At 40.2% G+C, this 24,720-nt stretch overlaps 1 protein-coding gene across 5 annotated transcripts in view; it reads right to left on the minus strand.

The window, feature by feature from the left end:
• Window positions 1-11,122: 11,122 nt before the first annotated feature.
• Window positions 11,123-24,720, minus strand: part of SPSB4 (splA/ryanodine receptor domain and SOCS box containing 4) — a 79,564-nt gene continuing 65,966 nt past the window's right edge. For 3 of the 5 annotated variants that reach the window (XM_069024591.1, XM_069024592.1, XM_069024593.1), the window contains exon 3: window positions 11,123-12,413. In XM_069024591.1, coding sequence (XP_068880692.1) covers window positions 12,286-12,413 — 128 coding nt within the window. In that variant the 3' untranslated portion in view covers window positions 11,123-12,285. The remainder of the gene's footprint in view (window positions 12,414-24,720) is intronic. The other 2 variants (XM_069024594.1, XR_011152780.1) reach the window with 2 other exon arrangements.

Here is a 24,720-nt window from a genome sequence, read left to right on the forward strand (position 1 = left end):
CCTGAACAGATACACCTGAGGCTGCCAAGCCATAAGAACCTGGCATCTTCCTGAGAACCCTGTGTGCACCTTACCATAAATCTTACTATAAATCACCATTTTACTATAAATCCTAAAAACTTGATCCAGTATCATTACTATAAATCCATTAGCATGGTAGGATCAGCCTCCGTAGGAACAAAAACCTGATGCCTAAAGGAAACTACCCCAGCAGTGCTTTCGTAACCTTAAGTACCTCATTATCATCTTCATTGTCCTTTTATCTCTCAAAGTACTTCTGGAGCACCGGAGATTGATACAATTTAGAAAAACTATTGTCACCTATTAACTGCTTGGAAACAGTTCAAACACTTCTAAATGAAGGAGCAGCCAAGGCACAAGCTTGAGCCACATACAAAAAGTGTATCAAAACTAGAAAGCGAACTTGTATCACTATGTGTTTAGCAAGTGATTATGTTTTCCTCATGAAGTGCACTGCAGGAACTGCATTTCCGTTCAGCAACTCTCTTTTGAGGCAACCACTTGCACAGCAGTAACTCTTTACCTCCTCCCGACCTCCAACACTCCCTACAGACTGAGACATGAGACAGACGGGACAAAAATCAGATCACTGATATTAACTTTCCGATGCAGTGCTTGGAAATGTGTTTACGAAATACAGTCAAATGGAAGAGAACTGACAATGCCTCAATGTTTCAGTCAGAACACAAGCATATGAAATAAATGAAATAAAATGAAATAAAAAAAGATATAAATAAATAAAACAATGTCATCAACAACCAAAGAGTGCACAGCATGAGCGTAATTGAAATATAAAGAAAAAAAATTTAATCATTTGGCCTTGAAGAACCTGCTCAGTGTTTTTTGGAGAGTGTCACAATGACTGCATTAAATTATTGGGTCACCAGGAAACTTTACTATACTTCTATTCCTAACAAAGATCCTCTTTTTCCCCCCCCCCCCCCCATTGCCTTCTCTTGGTTCCATTCTTGAACTCCACAGTTTTGTTTTCCACATCTCCCTCACATGCTTCTTTTGAACATCATTTTAAGCTGCAAAAAAGAAAGCACTGTTTTAACTTTGGTGAACAATCTGACCTAGTACCTGATGCCTTATTTTAGAAAATGGCAGCACCCCGAGCAAAGTGCCCATTTTGTGGATAAGCACTGACTGCTGCTAACCCCTGAAGAGGTTATCCACAGGTGATCATTACTGAAAAGTGTTTCCAGTGGAGTTTGATGCTGTTTGAAGTTTCCATGGTGATTCGGGTGCAACTCTCAGATCACAGGTTATCAAATTTACAGACTAAAAAAAGGACTGAGGGGGTGAGAGATAATGACAGAGAACAGGGCAGTTGTACAGAAAAAAATTTGGGCTACTTGAAGAATTAGACCAATTCAAATGCTGATGAAAAAAATTAAGTTTTATATCAAAGAACAAGATACCAGGTTTTAATTATGAGAGACTATTTCAGAAAGTAGAAGCTAAAAAACATGTGGGTAACAACAGACATATGCAGCGAAGAATAAGAGTTTTCAAAGCAATTCCACGGCAAATGAAACAAGGAAAGAAAGTGAAAGCAAGGATAATCTGTTCCTCACATCAAAAATGAAGTGGGGGACAGCCAGAGACAGAATTTTTTTTTTACCTGGCTGTAGACCATTGACTCATAAAACCATTTTTAAGAGATTATAAAATCTGGCACAGAGAGATATGACCTTTATAAAAAGTTAGAGATGTTTCCTTACAATTTAAGATTTCACTGTATGGTTAGATCATCAAAAGATGATCAAGTTGTGATTAATTTACAATGCACATATATCAGACTGGTAAGGTAATACTCAGTGCCACATCATTCTTAAATTTCACACAAGAACCAGCACCAGTGGCTTGGAGCTCCAGGTAGGTAATTTTAGGTGGGGGAAAGAACTTAATTCTACCATTAATTGTGGTTGTCATCCAGAACTGGAACAAACTATAATAAGAAAAAGTGAATGAAAAACACATTTATTGTTCTCTAACTAAGCATCATAATCCAACAGAAGGGTTTCATCATAGTCCAAGAAGAGCTTCATCACAGTCCAATAGAAGGAATTTGGCTTGCTAAGTTATGACCTTCTTTCTAAAATTATTAAATGAATTTCTATTAGACCTAAAAATCTGTAAAAACCTGTGATTTCTTTCCCCCTTCTATACCCATGTGGGTGCTATGGAATAAAACTGTTGGGGAAAATCTTCATCATTCTCCCTCCCTTCACCAGCACAGGCAAGCAGCACATCTTGCCACAGAAACACAGATTTTCTTTGCATTGCTTAAGGTGTATTGCAGATAATGATGTTTTGGGACATCCTTGCTGTGCTTGTACTGCAGAAAGAGAAAACACCTGGCATAGGGATCTTGGGAGAGCAACAGGTAGCCAATAGCAGCTTTGCTCACCTGGAGTTAGGAACCAGACAGCTGAAAATCTGCTTTAAGGTTATACAGAGGCACTCAGAGATGAGTCTGGAGCTGTGTTTCCCATGCACTGCTTAGCAAGTTCTAGTTAAAGAGTGAAATTTGACTTTTCACCCACGTTAGCACTTGCCAAGACATGTAGGTTTTGTGATTTTGAAGAACCCACCTCTGTAATTTCTAAATTCCAGTTTATTTTCTTCCCTCTTACCATTTCACACTCCTGCTTCTAGAGCAAGAGTAGATGCTGTTCCAGAGAAGACTGGAGACAACAGTTTTGTGCTTCTTTTCTTGCAGAAAAGGATTAGAGAGAAGGAGTTTCTCTAGAGCAAAAGGATGCAAATAATTGTGAAATAATTTCAAAATTCCAGGAAGCGACAGCCTAAGAGAGGAACACAGAGGGCATATTCTGTGCCAGGAGACACAGTTCCTAGCCAAAAGCTAAGATGTTGAAAAGTGGAAAAAAATCTGCAATTTTAAATAAAAGCTTTGATATACAAATGTCAGGGGATCCCAAACACTGATTTTAAAACCCCCTATTCATAGTTGATAGTGGGAAGGAAAGTAAGGTTGCTGTGACTCCTGGTGGGCTTCTCTCAGGGATGGAAGGGTGAAACTTCACCAGTCTACTTCCCTTCCCTTTCACTTTCCCTAACACTCCGTTGTCTTTCTACTTTCTCGTTAAGCTCGGCCACCAGACAGAGGAGATCATTCACCTGCTCGCACCGCACGCAGGCGCCTTTTGCAGCATCCCCTGGTACTACTGCAGGTTAAAATGCTCCTTACAGGAAGGCGTCTGCGCAGATGTGTCCTTCTTGGGGGGTTCTGTTTGGGTCGGTACACTTTTACCAGCTATAGTTTTTGATCGTTTGGAGACCACTGCTGAAAAAAAACCCAAACCCAACCAACCAACCCCCAACACAAAACAAAAACCCCACTAGCAGGCGGATGACTGCAACCCTGCCTGCGCAAGCTGCCCTGCCACACCCGCAAAGACGCGCCGCGCCCCTGCCCGCCTCGCTCCCTGGAGCCTTCTTTCAGTCGCACCTCCGATGGCGGGGGGAAGGCCCTCCCTGCGCCTGAATGCCACTACTCCATTACCGAAATTCACAGTGAGCTCCTGCCATGTTTCTGCATGACAGCAGAGGAGGTGTAAGCCTACAGGCCCATTCAAAAAGCAGCTCTGTGCAGACAGCAGAGGACTTCAGTTCTCAGAACTCATTAATCTTCGTTTTCTTTAAACAGGAAAACCATGAAAAGGAAAGGTCTTGATTAAATATATGACATCTGCTCTTTTTAGTTACCTTCTCTGTAGAAGGGATGGTGCGAACATACACACCATTACTGCAGGATATATACAGGATGGAATTTACAAAGATAATATCTTTAATGTGACTAATGCTGTACTCTAAGAGCCAGACCAGTTTTCAGGATATGCAGGCTGAAGCTTTGATCCTCAAGGCAAAATACAGCTTCAAACTCATGATACAAGTTTAACTCAAACCAAGTTAATCAATTACATCATCAAAGAGGTTTGTACCTGCAACACAGAGAGGGAAGACTCAGTAGGTCATGACAGAGAGGAAAGCTGGGTTCAGCAGCACATACAGGAACTGCTGGTGGTTCAGGAATGGGAAAAATTGTAACAGGGCACAGAATCAGTACATTTATCAACTATCAAATTTCTGTGCAGCAAAATCAAGTTTAAACAGTTCTTAATCTGAATTTAATTTTGAAAACTGGTGTTTGTATTTCAGTGAAGCATTTCTGTGCCTGAAAATGTCTCTTCAGTTTCATTCAGTTGGTCTCATAAAAGACATCATTTGACTCTCCAATTTCTTTAATTATAGCAAGACTATTCAGTAAGGAAACTCACAAAAGAAAAAGAGAATATTTTTGTATTTCTACAGATAAATTCCAAAATCGGAAATCAAACAAAACTTTAAAGTCTTAACTAAAGATAAAATAAATAAAAAGAGGGCATGATATAAAGTGTCCTTCCTTTTCCCAAGTCACAAAGTTGCCTGATCCAAAAGACTAGTATTTCAAAAGGATTAGAAGCATCTCCTCATGCCCAATGGGAAGCACATATTTAGAAGATAAATATTTAGGAGATCTTTCTGAAGAGATAAAATTTTGGGGAAAAAAACCCAAACATGTATTTCACCTTTCAGTGCACAAGACACAACATCCTAGGAGAGGTTCCTATCCCAGCTGTCCATTTATTATCAGTTATTTGACAATTAAAAACATTTGTTTCCCCTTCTGTGGGGGATGGGAATACCAAGCAATGCAAGGAACCAGCCTCTCCAGATCTCTTTTTTCCAGCTCAGATTCAGCAGGAAGCTGGAGGTCATGGATCTCAGAAAGGAGGAATTTTCTGTATTACAACTACAGATTTATTTCTCTTATTTTTATGTCAGAGTAATCACTGATAGTAAAGTTGTGTATAACATTCCTTAGTGCGGGAGAGTTAATGATGTGAGAGGAACTGAAGCGTTGAGTTTTAAACCTCAACATTAAGCATCTCTATTATTAAAATCCATATTTATTCCAATCTTGTGCAATGCTCTTGTGACAGCTCAAAGAACTTTGATCTAAAACAAATTCTTACTTTAAATACTGCTGATTCTTCTGAAAAGGCTAATTAAACTGGGGTCATGGAAGGCTGAAGCACCCACCGTTTCCCAGGGTGAGGCCCCAGTAGACGAGTCAAGGGAAATTGCATATAAAAGGCAAACACACAAGACAAAAGGTGTATTAGCTGCAAATTAGGAATGATCTCCTGTGTCTTTGTGTAGATGTGCAGAATGAGGCCATTTGGGGACACTGACCTTAATAACTGGACAGTTATTACATTAAAAACTAATTAGGTCAGTTCAACAGCAAGCCACCAATGTGACATGTCCCAATATCCTTTTGAGTGGGCTCTTGGAGTCATGAACAGTGAAGTTCAATAGTAAGATGCTTTCCCCAAAGTGGATGGTGAGGAGAAGAATGAAATTACAAGGTGGATTTTCATGAAGCTCAGCTTGGGAAACACAGCCTGAGTCTCAAATACCAGGTAAGAGATGGGATTGAGGTAAAATATGGTAATGAGGTAAAATGAGGTAAAAGATGCACCAAGATTAGAAACAATGAATAAAAGAATTGGGTGGTTTTATTTGTATCATGAAAACTTAGGGTCAAAGAAAAAATGGAAAAATTGGACTGCTGTCTTTGATGTACACAGGAAATGGTAGAGGCGGGTTGGAGGGAGAATCAGCAAATAATAAAGAACATAAAAGTTTACAGCACCACTTGGAATTCATCTCAGTACTTTTGGAGGCCAATTTAATAAACATCCTTTCCTATTCTAGATGGCTTTTTCCAGTGGAGGTTTATTTATGTAATTAGATGGTACTTGGGTAACATTTTAATACCAGCAGCACCTGATGCCAGTCCAAGTTTACCCAGGTAGCTTAATTTACAGGGGGGAGTTTGGTTTTGGTATGGTTCATTTCTAGACAATAGAGAGTATAGAATACTTAGCTTAGAAGGATCCCAATCCTATTAAGTTCCCAAAAGTTAAAAGTTATCTACAAATGAAGTAAGACTTCAGTCCCCAAAATAATGCCACAGGTATGTTTAGTGTGCTTGGAAGTCACTTCCAAATGTATATAACTGAAATTCTGGCTCCTTGCCTTGGAGCTGTTCACATTTTGCTACATGAGAAGCACAGCACTTGCCAAACTGATTATCTCAGTAAAATGAGAAAAGGCTGAACCATTTTCCCATTAAAAACATGCACTAGTTTCCCAGGTATGTGTGCAGCAGTTATTTGTGTGCTAATAAAGTCTTAAGTGTGATATAAGCATTTTATTCATTAGAAGACTGCATTTTCAAGTTAAGCTCATAATTTGAGTAGCTTTATTTAATACCTTTTTTCTTCTTAACAAAATAGGTAAATATGGAGGAAACCGATGCAGGCACCACTGAGAAGATTCTGATCTCAGCTAAGTGCCTCTGTGATGCTGCCTTGTGACAGACATTCGGAACTGGCAATAGCATTTGTCATACATGAGCACTGGCAGAAATATCAGCTCATTTATGTGTTTTGTTTGCTCTTCCCAAGAAGTCTGAAGACATCTGCCTTTTGTGCTGTAGCTTTCAAAAGTCAGAGAAACAGTACATGAAAATCCAACATAGCTGTCTCCACTGTAAGCACCCCTAATATGTTAAAGTTATTAAAGACATCAGCTCTGCTTCTACATCTGCTGTCACCTGCAGAGATCAGAGCCTATATATACCTTACAAATCTTCACAGCTACACAAATGAAACTGCAAGTACCTGATCCTGACACCTGTCTTAAACAGGATTTGCAAAGCTGCCTCCCAACTGAAATGCAGACCCACTCCAGCTCAGCCATCCATCACTGCCTGCAGACGTGCTCACGCTGCTGTCCCATTGCTGCCTGGCACAGGAACTGCCCCACACTGAGCTCTGCTCTGCCAAGGGCTGGGCTCTCTCTGCTGAGGATGGGAGCTGGTTTGGGTACCCCCACATGTTCCTGCAGCAGTGTCAAAGATGACAGAGTGGCTGTGCTCTTTGCCCAGAAGTTAATGAATTAAGTTCTAACAGGACAAGACATGGAACTGGGTGCTATTACACCCAACTGCAGAGCCCAGAGACACTCAGAGGCTTTTGCAGCAGTCAGTGGTAGAGCCTTGGGGATGTTAAGGCTGTACAACAAAGGTTTACTGAGGAAGACAGATGCTTAAGCTTTAAACTAAACACTTGATGGTAATGGAAGCATGAACAACTTTTCTTTATTCCTTTCCCCTCTGAATTTACTTCTACTCAATAGTGGGGCTAACAAAAGAAAACAAGGTGAACACTATTCTTCTAAGCTCTGATTCTTTGTTCTCTGCCCCCACCTCAGTACACCCAAATTTGCTTCAACATACCTTCAGCAGGGTGTTTAGCTTTGTTGCAGGTGTTTCAAAACATTTCTATTTTAGACAATGCCTGCAGAACCCACTGAGACCTTCTCTGAAGGAACAGTTGCTACCTCAAGAAAAAGAAAAAAAACCCAGAAGTCTGGGGGGCATCCAGGCTGATGTGTATTGTATTTTTCCCATGGCTCTATGTCTACAGAGAACATTTCCCAAGGAGGAAGGAGGTTTTTTGGTGTCTTTTTGAATCAAGCAGAGGGATTTCCACTTTATGATCACCAGACATTCTTTTGAGATAAACAGGAGTGGATAAAGATCCTACATTCCTTTAAGCATACAGAATAAAACCCACTGTGAGATTCTAAAGGTTTATAAATGAAAAACCATCACCAAGGAGCCAAGAAGTCTGGCTTCCCCTTTGAATACTGCTCTCAGCCTCAACGAGATGCATTTTTTTGTTCAACTTTCTCACAACATTCACCTAACTCCACTTGCCAGCATGTTTTGCCAAATTAGAAAAACTGCTGCAGAAACCATCTGCTCGAGATTGCTTACATATAATAAAGTATGGCTCAATACAATGTATTGGAAATGTTTGGGGATCTTTACATGGGAACCAAAAGCAGCAGTGCTGACTCAGGCAGATCTCCTGCTGATGTCAGTGGGAATTGCACCTGAATGGGCTCTGCTGGGGCTGATACAGAGCTGGCTGTACTGTGCCTGCCGCTGACTGACAGGAGAACATATGGTTATAGTTTAACAACACCAACTGTAATGGAGATGAGAAGGAAAGTTTATAGCATTTCTGGCTTGCTGCTCTTTTATAACTATCAAAAACACTCAAATGATTTGTACATGTCTGCTCGGTAACAGCTTTTCCCAGCTTCAAGTGAACACTCAGCAACTGCTCCAAAGTTAGGTCCTACCTCAACAGCAAAAGTTGATCTGTTGATATAAAAACATGAACACCAGAAAGACTACATGTGAAGACTAAAATAAAACTTCATGGTTTCCCTGCAGATTGTACTACATTGTCTCTGGATGAGAATGCAGACATTTCAACACATCTCCAGTGGTTCAATCTGAAGCAGAAGTAAAGCCTTTGTAGCACAGACTTTATCAGCCTATTAGTGGGACACATGTGACAGCTGCTACACCAAAGGACAGTGGCTTCTCAAATTTGACTCCAAATGTAGGTGTTACAAAATTACAGCCTTAGTAAGTCTAAAAACCTGAGTGTGTCATTCAGATTACAGCACCTGTGAATCGTGATGACCAAAGCAGCATCTCCAGGGAGATAAATCAATACCCCAACCCCACATGAGTTGCAGACGGGTGAAGAATACTGAGAAGTAGAGAAGAGAAGCTATGATACAAGTCTTAACCACTATTGTAACAGAAGGGATTCTGAACCTTCAGTAATTCCTAGGAAGGGGCCACATTAGAGAATCACATGCAGGGTAGGTAAAATATTTCCTTTTGCAACCCAGTAATTAGCATGCACCCCTCAAAGAGGTTGCAATTTGGTTGCAGTTCCCAGGCATGTGCCCTTTCCCATCGAATACTACAACAAACTCTTGTGTTTTGCATTACAGAGCTTCTGTTCCCCTCAGTTTATCAGCCATGGGAACACATGGGTGTGAGATTAGCTCAGCTGGTCAGAGCAGAGTGCTAATAAAAGATTGTGGGTTTGATCCCCATATGGGCCATTCACTTAAGAGTTGCACTCAATGATCATTGTGGGTCCTTCCAATGCAGAATATTCTGTGATTCTGAAATTCACTTCCATAGAATGTCTAGAGAAGCCACACTCCTTTTACTCAGGCACAGGGACACAGTGAAAGCTGAAAACCATCACACTGACTATGTTTTTTCATGTAATGAAAGGCAGAAGTGGCAGGAAATTAAAAATACAAAGGCAAGGAAGATCTCACTCCAAATCTCAGAGGAGTTCAGCTTCATAGTAAGTGATCATCCCCTCTGTCAGATATCCCCCAGAGTGGACCTCTGGGTAGGGATCTTCCTGCATTTAGGTGGCCAGGATAGAGATTCTGAGAAGTTTCAACTGCTTTGGTTGAAGGAAGATAACAACTTAGCATTTGACCTCTGATTTGGGCAAAAGCCAATGCATGGCCACTTTCTAAATTATTGCTCAATTCCCTCCTGAAACAACATTTACATTCCGGTAAAGGGAGCCTGGAGAATCAACGTGACGGACACAGCGCCCAGGCTGGAGCTCACCAGCAGAGAGGAGACTTCCTGGTACTCTTTGTGAGAAGGTTCTCTGACACTTGTTTAGCCTCAATGCTTGATTCATCCTTACCTGTATTCTGCGTTTCCTATAAACGCTCTTGGAAGAGAATCCATTTGCACAGGGATGGTTAGGAAGAACACTGAAGTATCATTAATATTCTCCACAGTGCATTCTCATTACAAGGACCAAGAAAACTGTATCAAAAAGACTTTGATCTCCAAAAACATGGCCCTAATCCCATATGAAGGAGTTTATCTACCATCCACAGAATCACAACATGCAATTAGGAAACAGTAAAAGAAGAAAATTATCGTTCCTGTAGAACAAGCATTCCTTGGAAGACACTAAGTGTTAGAAAAAATATTTGAAAGTTAAAGTAAGGATGTTTGGTTTAGAGGAATCATCACAGAAGGGGCACCAACTGAAATTCCAATGCAACTGTGATTAGGTTAATTAACATACAGAGGCACCATTCGTTTGCCTTATGATATCAGTTCTGACTTTACCATAACATTAAGAAGCTGTTGGCCTGGGTCACATGAAAGAACACTTGTGTCACTGCAGTTATTCAAAGGAACATGAAGTCTGTAGTTACACACAGTAGAACACTAGCTTTAGGGAATACTTACCTAACATGGACTTTGGGGGTGGAAAAATAAGATCTACCAGGATTGCTCTGCCATTCCTGAACAGCTGCTTACCTTGCTTACAACAGATCACTTGGCACAGCTTTGTTCTGCCTTTTGTGTTAGCTATCATAATTTTATAGCTCCTTCTTCCTATGTACCTACTGAGACAAAACATTTAAATAAAAAAAAAGCAAGCAGGAAAGGTAAAAAATGGGGATCACTGCAGTAGTCTCTTCCCCTCTGTAAGATTAAGGGAAGAAATGCAGTATGTACCTCTCACCTTAAGTGAAAGCAAGTCCAAAATAATTCCATGCTGAAGCAGACATCAGCTTACAGTTAAACCCAGACAAGCAAATATTAGTTATTTCATTTTTGACACCCCTGTGTTACCTTGCCCTTGTTGCTTCCACTCTTGCTTGTGTTGTTGTATCTCACATTTCTTTTTGCCAGCTAGAACTGTAATTCTGTTCCCAGAGGTGACTGAGAGCGGGGCAGCCCTCTGTGGGCTGTGATTTTGCCTGGATCATCAGGGCACAGCAGTCAACCTGCCTCAAAAGCACCAAGTCCCAAAGCACAGCTTGGCTCAGAAGTAAGGTTTTGTTCTGAGGAATCTGAGCAGAATGGTATTGGGAGCAAGAGCAAGGCCACACTCAGAGTGAGTGGGACAAGTCAGGAACGGGACAGGACATTGCCTGCCACATCTCTCACACAGGAACCCAGAACAGCAATCCCACAGAAGAACAAAACAGAAGCATTTACAATGCTGCATGACAAACTGAACTTCACCTCTGGGCTATGAGCAGTACAGGTTTTAACACTTCATCAAAGGAGAGAGGAGTTTTACTTAGGACAGTAGACTTTATTAGAAATTTTCTCCTCATTCATCAGTAAATTCACATTAAAATATGCTGAAGGCAGCTCAGTCTAAACATTTGACATTCTGCCATAACAACAACTTCCAGTTTAAAAACTAGATAATGATTCAGGCAGATAACTTGAAACATGTAAGAAACGCAAACAGAAAGCAGCATCTTAAAAAAAAAGGGATGAGCCTGAAAAATTGATACATTTCAGATGGAGTTGGGGAAAAAACCAAAATCAGTCACCCCAAGATGGGAAACAGTTAAATGAGAACTCCACAGATGCTAAACAGATAAATAAACATTATAACCACACATACATTAAAAAGAAAACAAAGTACTTAGAGTTCATACCACATAAAAATCATAAATTTGTTCAAATAAAAAAAAGTGACAAGCTTTCTAAAATATGAATATCCTAAATTCTTGGGACAGTGAACACTTTGTTTTAAACTGCATAACTTTGGAGGGACTAGATTTGGTCTTGAAAACAACGAACTGCACCTTACTGTTACCAAGTCCAGAAACTGATCTGACACATAAACCATTTTTTTCCTCTCATGTTTTTAAACCATGCTCTCTTCTTCTAAACAATAACCTGCTTTTTTTAAACATTAGAGCTTTTAGATATTATAGGCCTAATTATGTTGAGCACTGAACATGCAGAACTCTCAACAACTCTGCATACCAAAGACAAGGTTTAAATATTTTTCAGAAGTTACTGTTAAGACTTTTCTTTTGCTAATTTATTTTTATTTATTGGGGTAAAGTGTAGGAGAGAGAAAGAAAAATAAAAATCATAATATTGAAGAATGCTCTGTCCTGCAGGACAGTGAATCTTGCAGGTCAGATTTTCTATTGGCATTTACCAGAGGCAACAAAGATAAACCAATGTATAAGAGATGAGAATTTTAGCCTTCAGGACTGTAAACACAACAGGCAACAGGTAACACATGAACCTTAATCAAATCAATGTTTTCACATTCTTTAGTAGTCCCCCACAGTGACCTGCTTTCACTGGTTCAGAAAAAAAATATATATTAAAAATTAAATAACACTTAAGTGTCCATCACAAAGATTTATATTTTGCTGTAAACAATTTTCTGCCATTTGCATTGATGAAGTCCAATGTGAGGCCAGAGGGTTCTAGATGTCTTATTGGTACTGTAAATAATTTTTCAGAGACAGAGGCAAAGGTAGAATTTCTATGTCATGCAGGCGGTCTCTGCCAAGAGCAAAACGAATTGATCTTCGGCACAAGTCCATTAAAGGCAGGGGTTCCGCTGGAAAAACAGGAGAAAGAAAAGAAAGAGTTAATTTTTCATCAGCTCCATTTACAGATGTTTTATTTATCAACAGAGATTCTGTATTCTATCGACCAGTCATAAAGATAGTAACAGTATTGGGAAAACCTTGGTATCTTGAAGCAATTAAGATAATCACTAGAAACCAAGGCAGAATTTTCTATGTTTCACCCATGGTAAGGGGCTGCGAAGTTTCACACTAAGCTTCTTTATCTGTGAGGTTTACAATAATAATGCCAAACCACTCCTCAGGCCACCCTACCAAGCTGCAGCATGAGAAGTTACTACATTTCCAGATCTCAAACAAGACAGAGAGTTTCTGTGTTTATAATACAACATTTGTCATGTTGTGTTAACATGAACTACACTGGCAGCTCCTGACCTTTTTATCCCAGCTCCTTCTGTATCTTAGGCACTGGAACTGGAAATGGCACTTAGGGGTAACCAAACTTCTCAGCCAACAGTGCTTTTCCTTACTTTCTAGGAAGTTCCTTGGAAGAAAAAACCAAACAAAACACCCTCAAAAATCTAGAGGAAACATAACCTTTTCCTCTGTCAATAAGTTAGGGGAGGAGAATTCGGCTGACTGGAAGGCAGGGTATGTGTTCTGATATGGATGTACACAAACACCCCCAAAATATATAAACAACATCTTCAGATGTCTCAAGTTTAACTTAATCAAAGTGAATTAAGTATCTGCCAGAAATGCCTCACTGATAGCACTTAATACTGGAGACCCAAACACTGATCCCCAGCATCTCAAACCATCTCACCCCTATGTCTCATCCTGGCCTGCAAAGCTCACACAGAACTGCAGGAACATCATAAAATTTCCACCTCATAGTAGCAAGAATCATCTCTGTGACTGCAGTGTTGGCAATGGAAATCTTTTTGCCACAGGAACTGGAATAAAGCTGTGAAGTCTTGTACCAGCTACTGCTATCTTTAAGAATTTCAACCAGATGGATTTTTTTGCATGTGCTGGTTTAAAAGGGTAAGAATTTAAAAGATTAAAGGAAGCTCTTCCTTTTTACATGATAAAACAGAAGTAGCCTTAAAACCCTTACTAGCACTTTCAAATGGAGGGGAAAAAAGTCCTGTGCCTATATACTGTAGTGATGACATTTTATAAACCTGACAGATTTCTTAAAAGTGCTCAACATTGTACAGCACTCTTTTATGTGCCACATGCAGGTTTACACACACTGTGTCTAGTGGAAGGTGTCCTCTCACGGCAGGGGGATGGAACCAGATGACCGTTAAAGTCCCTTTTAACCCAAACCATTCCATGACTTTATTCTATAATTCTGTGTTAATCTATCAATTTGTTAGCTGATATTTTTAAAACTACTTGGAAAAAAAAAAAATCATTGCATATCACAAAATGTCCAATTAAGGACTGGTTTTAAATGCTGTAATTGTCTGCTCTGGTGACACACCACTGACTTAATGGATTTTCCATCATTTATTCCAGCAACACATTTGATTTGTGTTGTCCACGGTTCACTATGGTATTTCTCCAAAGTGGCTGCAAAAAAGCTTAGAAAGCATTCTGAAAGACTAAAAACCTTTTTTAGCTTGTAACCCATTTCAGTGACTTGATATGGAGTCTACTTCTTGAAAATACACCTCATTGATAATTTTACCTATTAAAAGTTACAAAATAAGAGCCCTCACATTCCAGTAACAAAGCAGCATTTTCTATACATCGGTGATCTTAGTTTCAATTTTTTCCACAGCAGAATTATGAATGTTAAATCTTAAGGGATGAAGCTGTAAAATTCATTAACCAGGATTAATAAGCAGGAGCAAAAATAGCTCATGAGTTCTGGGACACAGAATACAACACATCTTACAAGACTTACACCATAAACAACAGTTTTCTGAGTATCTTCCCACAATCTCTGAGGTCCCATTAGGAAGATATAAAATGAGGACTAGGAGTGTTTAAAGCCATTAACTGACCATGTGGTCTCTTTTTTTTCCCTAGACAAAGGAATATGTAAAATGTAACCATCTGTGCAGCCAGGCACAGCGTCAATCCCAAACTTCAAAACACAATTTAAGGAAAGGTTAAATTATTTTTCAAGCTTGAAATGCGAAATGAATGTCTCCTGTCTCACTTCTACAGGGAATTTTCAAATGCTGAAGAAATGCCCTCAAGTGTTTGCAACAGCTGCTAAATTGCCCATACTAAACGTGTTTTTGCAACTTGAAAATTGAACTATATTCTTTTTATTCTGCCCGACAGCAGTTCAAACCTACAACAAATTCAGAACAGGTTAGTCCTACAATACTAAATAAAAATTATGTTTTCTGGGGTGCTGGCTGTAATAACTTGAGAAAAAATTGTAATAAGAGCGTTTTAAGTTAAAAATTTATGTAGCTGTGCACAGTCCTAAATGAATAAAAATTAAATTCAGAAAAATAAATAATCTTAATTTCAAAATAATTTATGGGACCAAGGCAGAACTTTAAAATTAAAGACTGGCATTTTTCAGGCAGCCTAGCTCAACAGAACCATCATTAACCATTTCATGTGTACCTTAATGCCAGCACTCCCCTTTCACCACATCTCACATTTTTACTACGTATTTTACAAAGCAGGAATAAAAGCACCACGAGTAACTCAGTCCTTCCAGAGAGGAAAGGACTGGTTCAACCAGAGGATGTTGCCGTGCACCCCACCTGAAACACACACACAGACTTGATGCATCCAAAACACTCCACAGCACATTCAAACGTTCAAATCGTATTTCCAAAATGCTGTTTTCATCTGAGGTCAAACAAATACTGCTGAGAAGAGTCTAATAATGCGAGGGTTGGGAAGATGAATACTCTGAGGCCGCATCGTTAGCTTTAACTTGGTTACTGAAAAAGCCTTTCTTTCACACCTTTAAATATTTACCTTTGAAAAACTCTTAAATTCAGGGATATTAATTGTTTGTCTGAACATCCCACTACTTCTAATGCATATTAGGTATACCAAGAGTTGTATTTTTAAAACAACCCCCAACAGATTGCAACTGGAACATTCAAGACCCCCAGAAGAACCTGAACTAACCATTTTTCCAAAGTCATGTGAACTCCAGGAATGTCCTTGCCATTAGAAAAAGAAGGAATGAATTGCTGAGCTGGAATGCAAAATTGCAAAGAAAACATGATTCACAAGAATGGCTCTTTGTACAAAATTCCCAACCAGGCTAAGAAATCCAAGGCGAGACACTCCAGGGCAAGGGAGCAAGCCTTGCACAGGAAACCCAGCGCTTCCTCTGGGCTGCAGCAGCACCTGGGGAGGAACTGCAGCTTTTGGGTAACACAGCTCCATGCCTGGGCCAACTCCAGCCACCTTCCTGAACATACTTTAACTAATCACCTTCTCATTCAAAGTTTACTCTGAGACCTCTTCACCCGAAGGTATCTCCTCATATCTGCCATATTACAGAAAATTATTTTTCAAGAAAATTAAAAATTAATTATTAAAAAAATGCTGCTTAATTGACATGTCAGTATTGAATTCCTGTGTCTCCCCATCTGGTACCAGTAGTTTAAAAAAAGGCCCGTTTGCAAACCTTCCATTCCCTACACTACAGTCACACCCAGGGGAACACTTTGGGAGCACTCCTCTCACCCAGAGCTGCATTTCACCAAGAGGGCCACAACACAGCTTAAATGGCTATTTAACATAATAGATAATAACTTAAAAATCCCTTAAATATATATGTGGTTACTTACATTAATTAAAATAGCTATTGAGTAACTATTCAGCTATGAATAACACAAAATAACTGTATTATTATACATACAGATACATTCATTCTAACGGTGCCATTGCTGGGTTAAGGACAAAGGCAAGGAAGTTTGTAACCAGACACAATCCTGTGCTTGTGAGCATTCCTCCAGTGCACATACATTTTTGAGAGCAATTTGCACATCATTACCAGCCGAAAAGTTCATTTAGTTTTGGCAACCTGCAGTTATTTAACAATCTGGCACTCCAGCAAGGCTGCCTCCTCTCTGCAAACAGGCTTTTGTAGTTGAGATAAAGTCATCTAGCAGCCGATAACACTAAATGTTATTAACTGCAATGTTACATATGGCTCACACAAAAGAGCAGCTCTTAGCACACAACACTTATTTGCCAAATGACAACACTATTTTTAAAAATAAATTTGTAAAGCTCTAACAGCACCTCATGTTCATGGCTTTCATTAATCTATGAAGAACATATTTTTATCTCATGTTATAAAAGCAGATATAACTGGGAGGGGGAACCACAATCAGCAAAATTAAAGCTGGGTGAAAGACAAAGGAAGTTTTTGTAAGAATTGATGTCACCAAAAATTAAGAATTTTTTTTTTTAGTTGTTTCATATACATACCTAAGACACCAAGCTACCTTATATTTCCATAGTTTTGACCTTAAACTTACTAAAAAGCACTTATATTCAGTGATCCATGTTAATATTTCCAACTGCTGAAAGGCAGTTTTAAAGTTAGATTTTTAAAAAAAAAAAAAAATACAGTGTTAGGAGACAGAGATGGGATAGCACATCATTAAATAAGTGGAGGACATCTCTCCAGTCCCAACTTTGCACTCCCCACAAGGGATGAGGCAGCTCATTAAGGAGCTGAAGCCACAATGCCTCAAGAAAGAAGTCTTGCAGAAGTGCTGCACAGCCAGTGCACAGAGAGCAGTCTGGAAAGGAGGAAAAAGCAGGATGGCACTGTTCCTATCCTGACACCACTGCTCATATCCCAATGCCACTGTTCGTGTCCTACCTGGCAGAAGGTTTTCTGTATTTTCCACACTTTGTGGTTATTGCCCAGTTCCCCTTCCTGCTCCTGAGTCTTTACCTCTCTAAGTCAGCAGCACTCAGGTTTTGCCCAGTACTGCCTTTCACTGCTCCATTTTTACCTCATACTTTGCCAAGATCAGTGAGCATCATGATCTTCAGAGGGATGGTGTCTCCCAACAACTGATCCCTTGCCATGGAAAGGGCTCCAATACGGACACGAGGCATCAGTCCTACACTGGGCCTGCTCTGGTGGGACTCCCACATCCAGAAAGAGGGATGGGGAAGCTCCTCCACAGCTTGCCAGCACTCAGCTCCCTGATGTTTACCTGCTCCGAGGGACAATCCTCTGTCCCCCACCAGTGCACTCGAGTGCCTACCGTATTACAGACTGCAGCATGCTTTTATTAAATCATTTTTCCTCAATTTTCATCCCTCCTCCAGTTATTAAGACACCTGCTAAGAGGTAACGTGGCCTAAGTGTTTCCATTAGGGTGATTTAGAGTATGCAGAAATCTGTAACTACCATTTAATTATCACACACAATAAGCACACAAATATATGTAAGCCAGGAGTTTTCCTTCCAACCTTTCTGTCAAAGCTTAATTATTGTTTTAATTTTACACAGTACAGGCCAAATTCTTTCCAAAGCATAATAGGGTACATAAATACGCCCCTTGTGACATATTTATGGCTTCCCTGATGCAACTGATGGAGAATTTGAGCTGTGTTCCTCAAATGGCACAATCTAGGGAAAGGAAATTGCAAATAATATATTAAAGAACACAGGCTATGACCAGCCATAAAAAATGCTAATAAATCTCCTAACAGCAACTCGGACAAAGGATAACACTTATCTATTTTCCCCACAGATGTCTTTAAGCTCTGTGCAGCCTAACCCAGTGAAGCACCTTAGAAATCACATTTAAATCACGGTCCAGGCGATCCAGAGCAATCACCTCTCTCAAGAATTCTGCAATTCGAAAGGGCACAGCGTGATTTGCAGGAGAGCACTGTCATTTTTCCCTAAATCCCAGGTTTATCCATCCGCCCCCGCCGGCAGCCCCTTCCCAGGCAGCTGGGAGCTTTGGCACTCGGTGCTCCAAAGCTCCCGGGTGGCAGATGGGGAGATGTTGTGTTATCAGGCACGGCTGATAAGGAGCCACTGTCTCCAACAGTTGTCTGCCTGCACAAATAAAGCTTTGTGCTGTCCACACCCGCCCCTCGCTTTTAGCAGGCACGGTGGGAAAGGTGAAATACAAAAACAACACAAACACCGCCCTGTATTTGAGCTCACCCGCATCCCACAAAAATTCGGCACTTGGACTTTAGTATGTTAAAGGGAGAAAGGAAGGCAAGAAAGCTTGAACAGGGGGAAGGGCTCAGGAGTACCCCTCCCCCACACTCCCCTGCATGCCTTGGGATGGGCAGGGAGGATTAGTTTACAGATACCTTTGGCTTTTAAGTGTTAAATGATGCAATTAAGGGCAGTTCAAAACTTCAATCAAGCAGCATTTAGCAGAATTAAGCACAAAGAGCAGCAGTGAACAAGCAGATATTCTGCAGCATCATTTGTTTTCAGTTAATGCTCTCCAGCTGTGCTTTCTTGAGAGGAAAATGGTTGAAAAGCAGAACAGAACGAAAACAAACGAAAACCAAGCCTTAAAGCCAGTGGCCTCTTGTTATGGCTTCGATAAAGAATTTATTCTTTAAGCACAAATACACAGCTCCGTGCAATGTCCTTTTTGCAGTTCAGAGATTGTCATCTCCTGGGAGGTAGACACAAGACTCAGACAACTGGTCCTGACTCATGAGCACCAGAGCCTTAATTCGATTAATTCAATACAGGCTTAAAATTTACTCCTAAAGATTTCAACTTAGTAGACTTAAGCATGGGCCTAAATATATTTTTTTTTTTAGTCGTATTGGTTATAGGAGTGTTCTTGGAAAAGTAATTTGTCTGTGTACATTTGTAGGAAGGCTATATCTATAGTAATACACATCTATACCTGCAGTAACCCCTCTTGAGAGGCTCCTCGTGGTCTCTAATAGTTCTTAACCTCTAGGTAGGTTTATGATCCACCCAAAAAAGAGCTCTGATCCACCACATTTAATATGAAGAACAGGCACAGTCAAAGTCTGGCCCAGGCCAAATCTACAAGCACACCTCACTGGGAAACTCACCTGAAAATCTCATTTTTCTGAATTACAACTGCTAATTTAAATGTACATATGCATCATAATAATTCAATTTCCATCACCACCACCAAAACCACATGTACAACTCCTATTTTAAAACATTTTAACACACTCTTTCTACAATTTAGATTACTAAATTATACTGCTCTGAATCAGAAACTGCAGGAGAGTCAGATACTAAGAAATTTTAACAGCAAACAAGTGGCTTTTTTTTTTTTAATGGAGCAAGGCTCTGTATTAAACTGGTTTTGCCATATCTTGATAAATTTGCATGCTGACAAAGAGCATAAGCAAAACCAGTGGCCACTTCCCTTTTGAAAGAGGAAGGAAACATATGAATTCATTCCCTATGTGCATCAGAAAAATGTAAATAAGGAGGACGGGCTGGAAAGATTTCCTTTCTGCCTTGATTTCTTTGTTCTTCTTCTCCCCACAGATACTTCCACATTTCAAGCTTTGCTCTTGAACACAGTGTGAAAGTAAATTGGGACAGTTGCTTCAGTGATAATTTAAATGTCCTGTAGTAGGCAAAGACACCAAAAATTAACAGACGCCCTTTAAAACCAACCAACAAAACCAAGGGTTTGACATCAGAGATGAGCCTAAGCTACAACCACAGGCTCCCTAGCTCCTCCCTCCTTGAACTTCCCCAAGTTTACCACGCTGGGAATGAAGATTTGGCTCAGAATAATCTGTAATATATACTTTATAGTTTTTAATCTCAGAAACACATTTATCACCATTAAATTCAGCTCTTGTTCCAGCCCATAAACAGGGAAGTTAAAATGTATCAAGGTGAGAGAAGATTAAAGCTTGGAAGAGAATTTCACTGAGTAGATGCACCCGAGTTCAAAGACAACGTTGTTCAGGGGTTATGGACAGATTTATAGACAAAGTAATAACAGAAAAAGTTGAAGGAAAGTTCAGGATTCAAGGACAAACCACTGCAGACAACTATTGCAACAGGCACCCGCACACTGTGAGCAACACCCTGACTGAAATACGCTGAAACAATTCCTTGCATTTCATCTCTTCATGAGATATGTTTCATAAAAGGGCATATAAAATAGCATGCATAGGCACACACCTATAACCACCTTTATGGCTGTGAACAAATCCTTATTGCTCAAGAAAGGGGGGGCAGGAAGTCAAAGATATTTTTGGTGAACCTCTTCTGATTCCTTTAATTCATTAACACATTTCTGCCTTAACAGCATGACAGCAGATGAGGAGATTTCTTGGTGGGAAACCTAATCATACTGATTATAATATCCTAAAATTCAAACTCGTACGTTTTCACAGCTGTTCTTAAACACATTTTTATTTTGAGTTAGCTAATCAAGGATGAGAGGAGGAGAGGGAAAAGGGAAGAGAATGAATGAGAAGCATGCAAAGAACCAAAATGTTGGACTATGTGCTGAACCCAGTGGGTCCCTGATTGCCTGACTGCCCCCTCTGCCCTTCTCCCACTGGCCTCTTTTATACCCGTTGCGTTTTGTGTGACATGTTCGTTGTGTGGGACAGTGAAGTACTCCCTTTCATCTTTTCTTGTACTGTGCCTGGCATGCTGGAGCCTCACCAGAATTTCTCCATACCACCACACTGAAATAACACACCCTCATTCGACATTTCCACTGCTTACAACTCCCACTCTCAGCTGGAACCTCTCACAATAGTTTTCTGCATGGCTCTTTAGTATTATACCAAAGTTGCATACCCTAGTTAGCAATTAAATTGATTCAAAGCATCTTTTGCACCACACTGCAGCTTTCTTTGAAGTTTCACCATATTGACAGGGTAACAGAACTGATGACTCTCCTACTTACATTAATACAAATTGTGCTGAGCTGTTTCAGACAATTAATATTTGACTACATTCCTCATATCATCGTTACATGACATCTTCTCAACTGCTTCAATTTAAATTAACCAGAGGCTCCAACATATGCAGATTTTCTCAAACCAAGCGAAAAAATGACAGCAGCATGTCATTTAAATTTTAATGCAGTTGTATACAAGCTAATGATCTCTAGTGGAGATTCACAAACAATAGACCTGACTCATCACTTTATTCTAGTTTTGGTATTAACAGAATTACATTGGAATAAATCTGGAGCCATGAAGTTGCAATTAAGCTCAATATAATTAATTTGATCCAATTAGTTTAGTACCATTTATATTTTGGACTTCTTGAAAGCAATTTTTTCTTAAGAACCATAATCTTCACCAGCAGAAAATGGGTACTGGAGATTATCTGAATTATTTTCCTACTGAATTTAGGATTCATCATTGTTCCTGGCATGCAAACACAGCTGATGCTCTCTGAACACATTCTAAAGCATTCAGTTTGAACACAAATGCACTCTCGTAGCACAGGTAGAGCACACAGGGCTGCTTCCACTCACCATTGCGCAACTCTTCTCAATCACAAGCTCTTGTTACCATCTTTCAATGCTAGCAAAGCTCTGTCTGAAATGTCACAGCCCTGTGCCCCACCTACAATCAGCAATACTGCTACATCATCTTACAAACTCATTTTTTGTGAGATATGAGTGTGGAAAGAGGATTTCCATATTATGCATTCTACAGCCACTGTACGAGATGCGTTATCACACCCCAAGCCTCTGAAGCACCAGCACAAACCCACTGACATGGTGGGAGAGGTGAGAGGGTAGGTGGGCTAGGGAGTGAAGTGACTTTTCTTGTTCCTGGGCACGTGGGGGTTAGGGGGATACAACATGAGGACAAACATTAAAACTCACAAAAACATCCCCTGGAGTTTCACACAGGATTCCTAAAATCTGATAGCTAACCCGAGTTTCACTCACTCTGAATTTCTTCACCTCTGGGGCAGCATCACTGAGCAAAACTTTACTGTACTTGGTCCTTCTGGATACATGGACAGCAGGAGCCCCCTATGAGCTGTCTTCTCTGGCCAGAACAGCTGAAAGAGAGGGTGGCAGCTGGGATGGACCTGCTGCCATTCTCCATCCATCCATCAGCCTACTCCTCACAACACTGCTCATTATACTTTGAGAACTAGGCCTGCAGGGTAATACCACTCAACTTTTCCCTGTCCTCTGCAGCCCACCAGATCCAGCCAACACATTTCCTTTGGACCTCTCAAACTCCACACAACGACTCTTCCTCCAGGGTTGCTCACTTGTTCCAATGAGTTCAAGCACAAAGCGGAGGGCAGCAAGGAGTGACCAGGGGGACTTTAACCCCAGCCCTCTCTTCCTGACACATCTCCCAGCTTCATGCTTGGTCCTTCTGTCCCCACTCGTGGTTTTATGACCACCATCTGCACAGGACCCCACTGGTGTCAGACAAGAAGAGCAGAAAGCCAGGAGCAGCTGAACCCCTGAGTGGTGTGGCTGTGCTCTGGAAGGAACTACAAAACACCACAGAGGGTCTGGCTTTATTGCTTCTCACTGATTCATTATCAAACATGCCTTGTCCATGAACAGCCTGTTCCAGCTCGCTCTGCCCCAGCTGCCAGCTGGCAGCAGTTGCACAGGTGTAAATGAAAGCATCATCTGGCCTGCAGAAAAGCTATTATGAACAAAGATTTATCTAGAATTTCAGGTCCCTAAGTCAATCTGTGAGGCTGGCAATTAAAAAAGGCATCTGGGAACAACAAAGCAAAGCCTAGCAATTCCTCCACCTCTTTCACGTACTTGCATGCCTGATTTCTGTAGGAAAGGGAATCTCATCTACCCACTAATACAGCTGATAGCAAATAAAAAACTAAAATGAAAGAAATCGAATATGTGCAAAAAACCTTATCACAGTTTCTACATGTCTGTGTTTTCAGATTCCTAAAGACTTTCAGGCAGGAGCTCTAGGCACTCAGCTCACTATAACATACATGTGTGATTGATACCACAGGAAAAAAAAAAACCATTTCTAGAATTCTACAGCCTGGGGAGATGTACAATAATTTCTTAATGAATTTCTTAATGAAATATAAACTTTTTTCAACATGGTTTTAGCTCCAGTGGGATCTACTTTCTTATCTGGGCATTGGTAAACATGCAGGTACCCGTTTTCTACAATAAATGAGTTTATGCAAGCCCACAGTGAGGTCTCACAAAAAATGACTTGGTTCATTACAGTGCCAAGCAGACAGCACAGCTTACTGAACACAATGAGGCTATTTCCAGCCCCTACAACAGGGATGGCTTTTTTGGTCATTTTTTGGGGTTTTTGACATTTTATTTACAGTTCAGAATATCAATTTCAAACTTACACAGTTAAGTTCTTCAATGGGAGTAACAGTGGGGACTTCTGTTTTAGTTTTCTTCCAGGTACTGGCATATCAATTTGATGCTAAATTTCTACTATGTTTTAATAGATTCTGGACAGACTCCTTAATTATCAGCCTCATATTTTGAACACTAATTTGTAGTGTTTTATTAATGTGATTACAAAACCAAAAAGGTGAGAGACAAATATCAATCCCATTTTAAGCTTGTGTGGCAGATATAAACATATATGTAATTTTTATAGTTTATATATAACTCCATTCTGACTCTTTTCAGTCAAATCTTCTGACCTATTAAACCATTTGTCTTATTTTCTCTCTTATCAGCTGGCTCCTTCCCTATCTTCTAACCTCCTACTCTCAAACAGTGTCAGTCAGTGCACTGGGCTTTAAAAAGAAAAAGCCCTTCTACCTGTGGGTCTGGAAACATCAGGCACAGAGTATTTTACTTGTTTTATATAAAAATCTAGGTGACATTGGTGCAACAGATAAAATGCTAATTTCTAAGCCTAAATTCTTTAACTTGGTACTTAATCCAAAGTACAACCCCCCCCCCCCCCCAAAGTATTAAAAGCACATTCAGAATTACACAGAGCACAAAAGAATGCTTCCCACCAAATTCCTTCCGCTCCTTGGCGACTCCCCTTTTTGACTCCTCCAGCACTGTCAGCAAAGCCAAAGGGATTTTTACCAGGGTAAACACTGCTAAATGGGGTCCCCCATCCATATATATTTCACTTTATCCCTCTAGCCAAGTCATTTCTGATTGCCAAGTCAATCTGCCTGTAAGATTAATTTGATTTTTTTCCCAAGTACTCAGAGTTTGAGATAAACACTGACCCCTCGGGCATAGGAACATGCCCAGGCCACTCTGATGTCTTGGATATTTCTTAACTAATTAAGTTAATCATGTAGACAATGACTGAGCAAAAAGCTACACAGAGCTTTCCAAAACCATCCTTCACAGGGGTGGGAACAGCCAACCAGAGCAGACTTCCTGGAGAGCATTCCAAACCCATCCTCTA

Source organism: Aphelocoma coerulescens, chromosome 9 (genome assembly GCF_041296385.1).
Source record: "Aphelocoma coerulescens isolate FSJ_1873_10779 chromosome 9, UR_Acoe_1.0, whole genome shotgun sequence".
In the NCBI taxonomy this organism is placed as follows: Eukaryota; Metazoa; Chordata; class Aves; order Passeriformes; family Corvidae; genus Aphelocoma; species Aphelocoma coerulescens.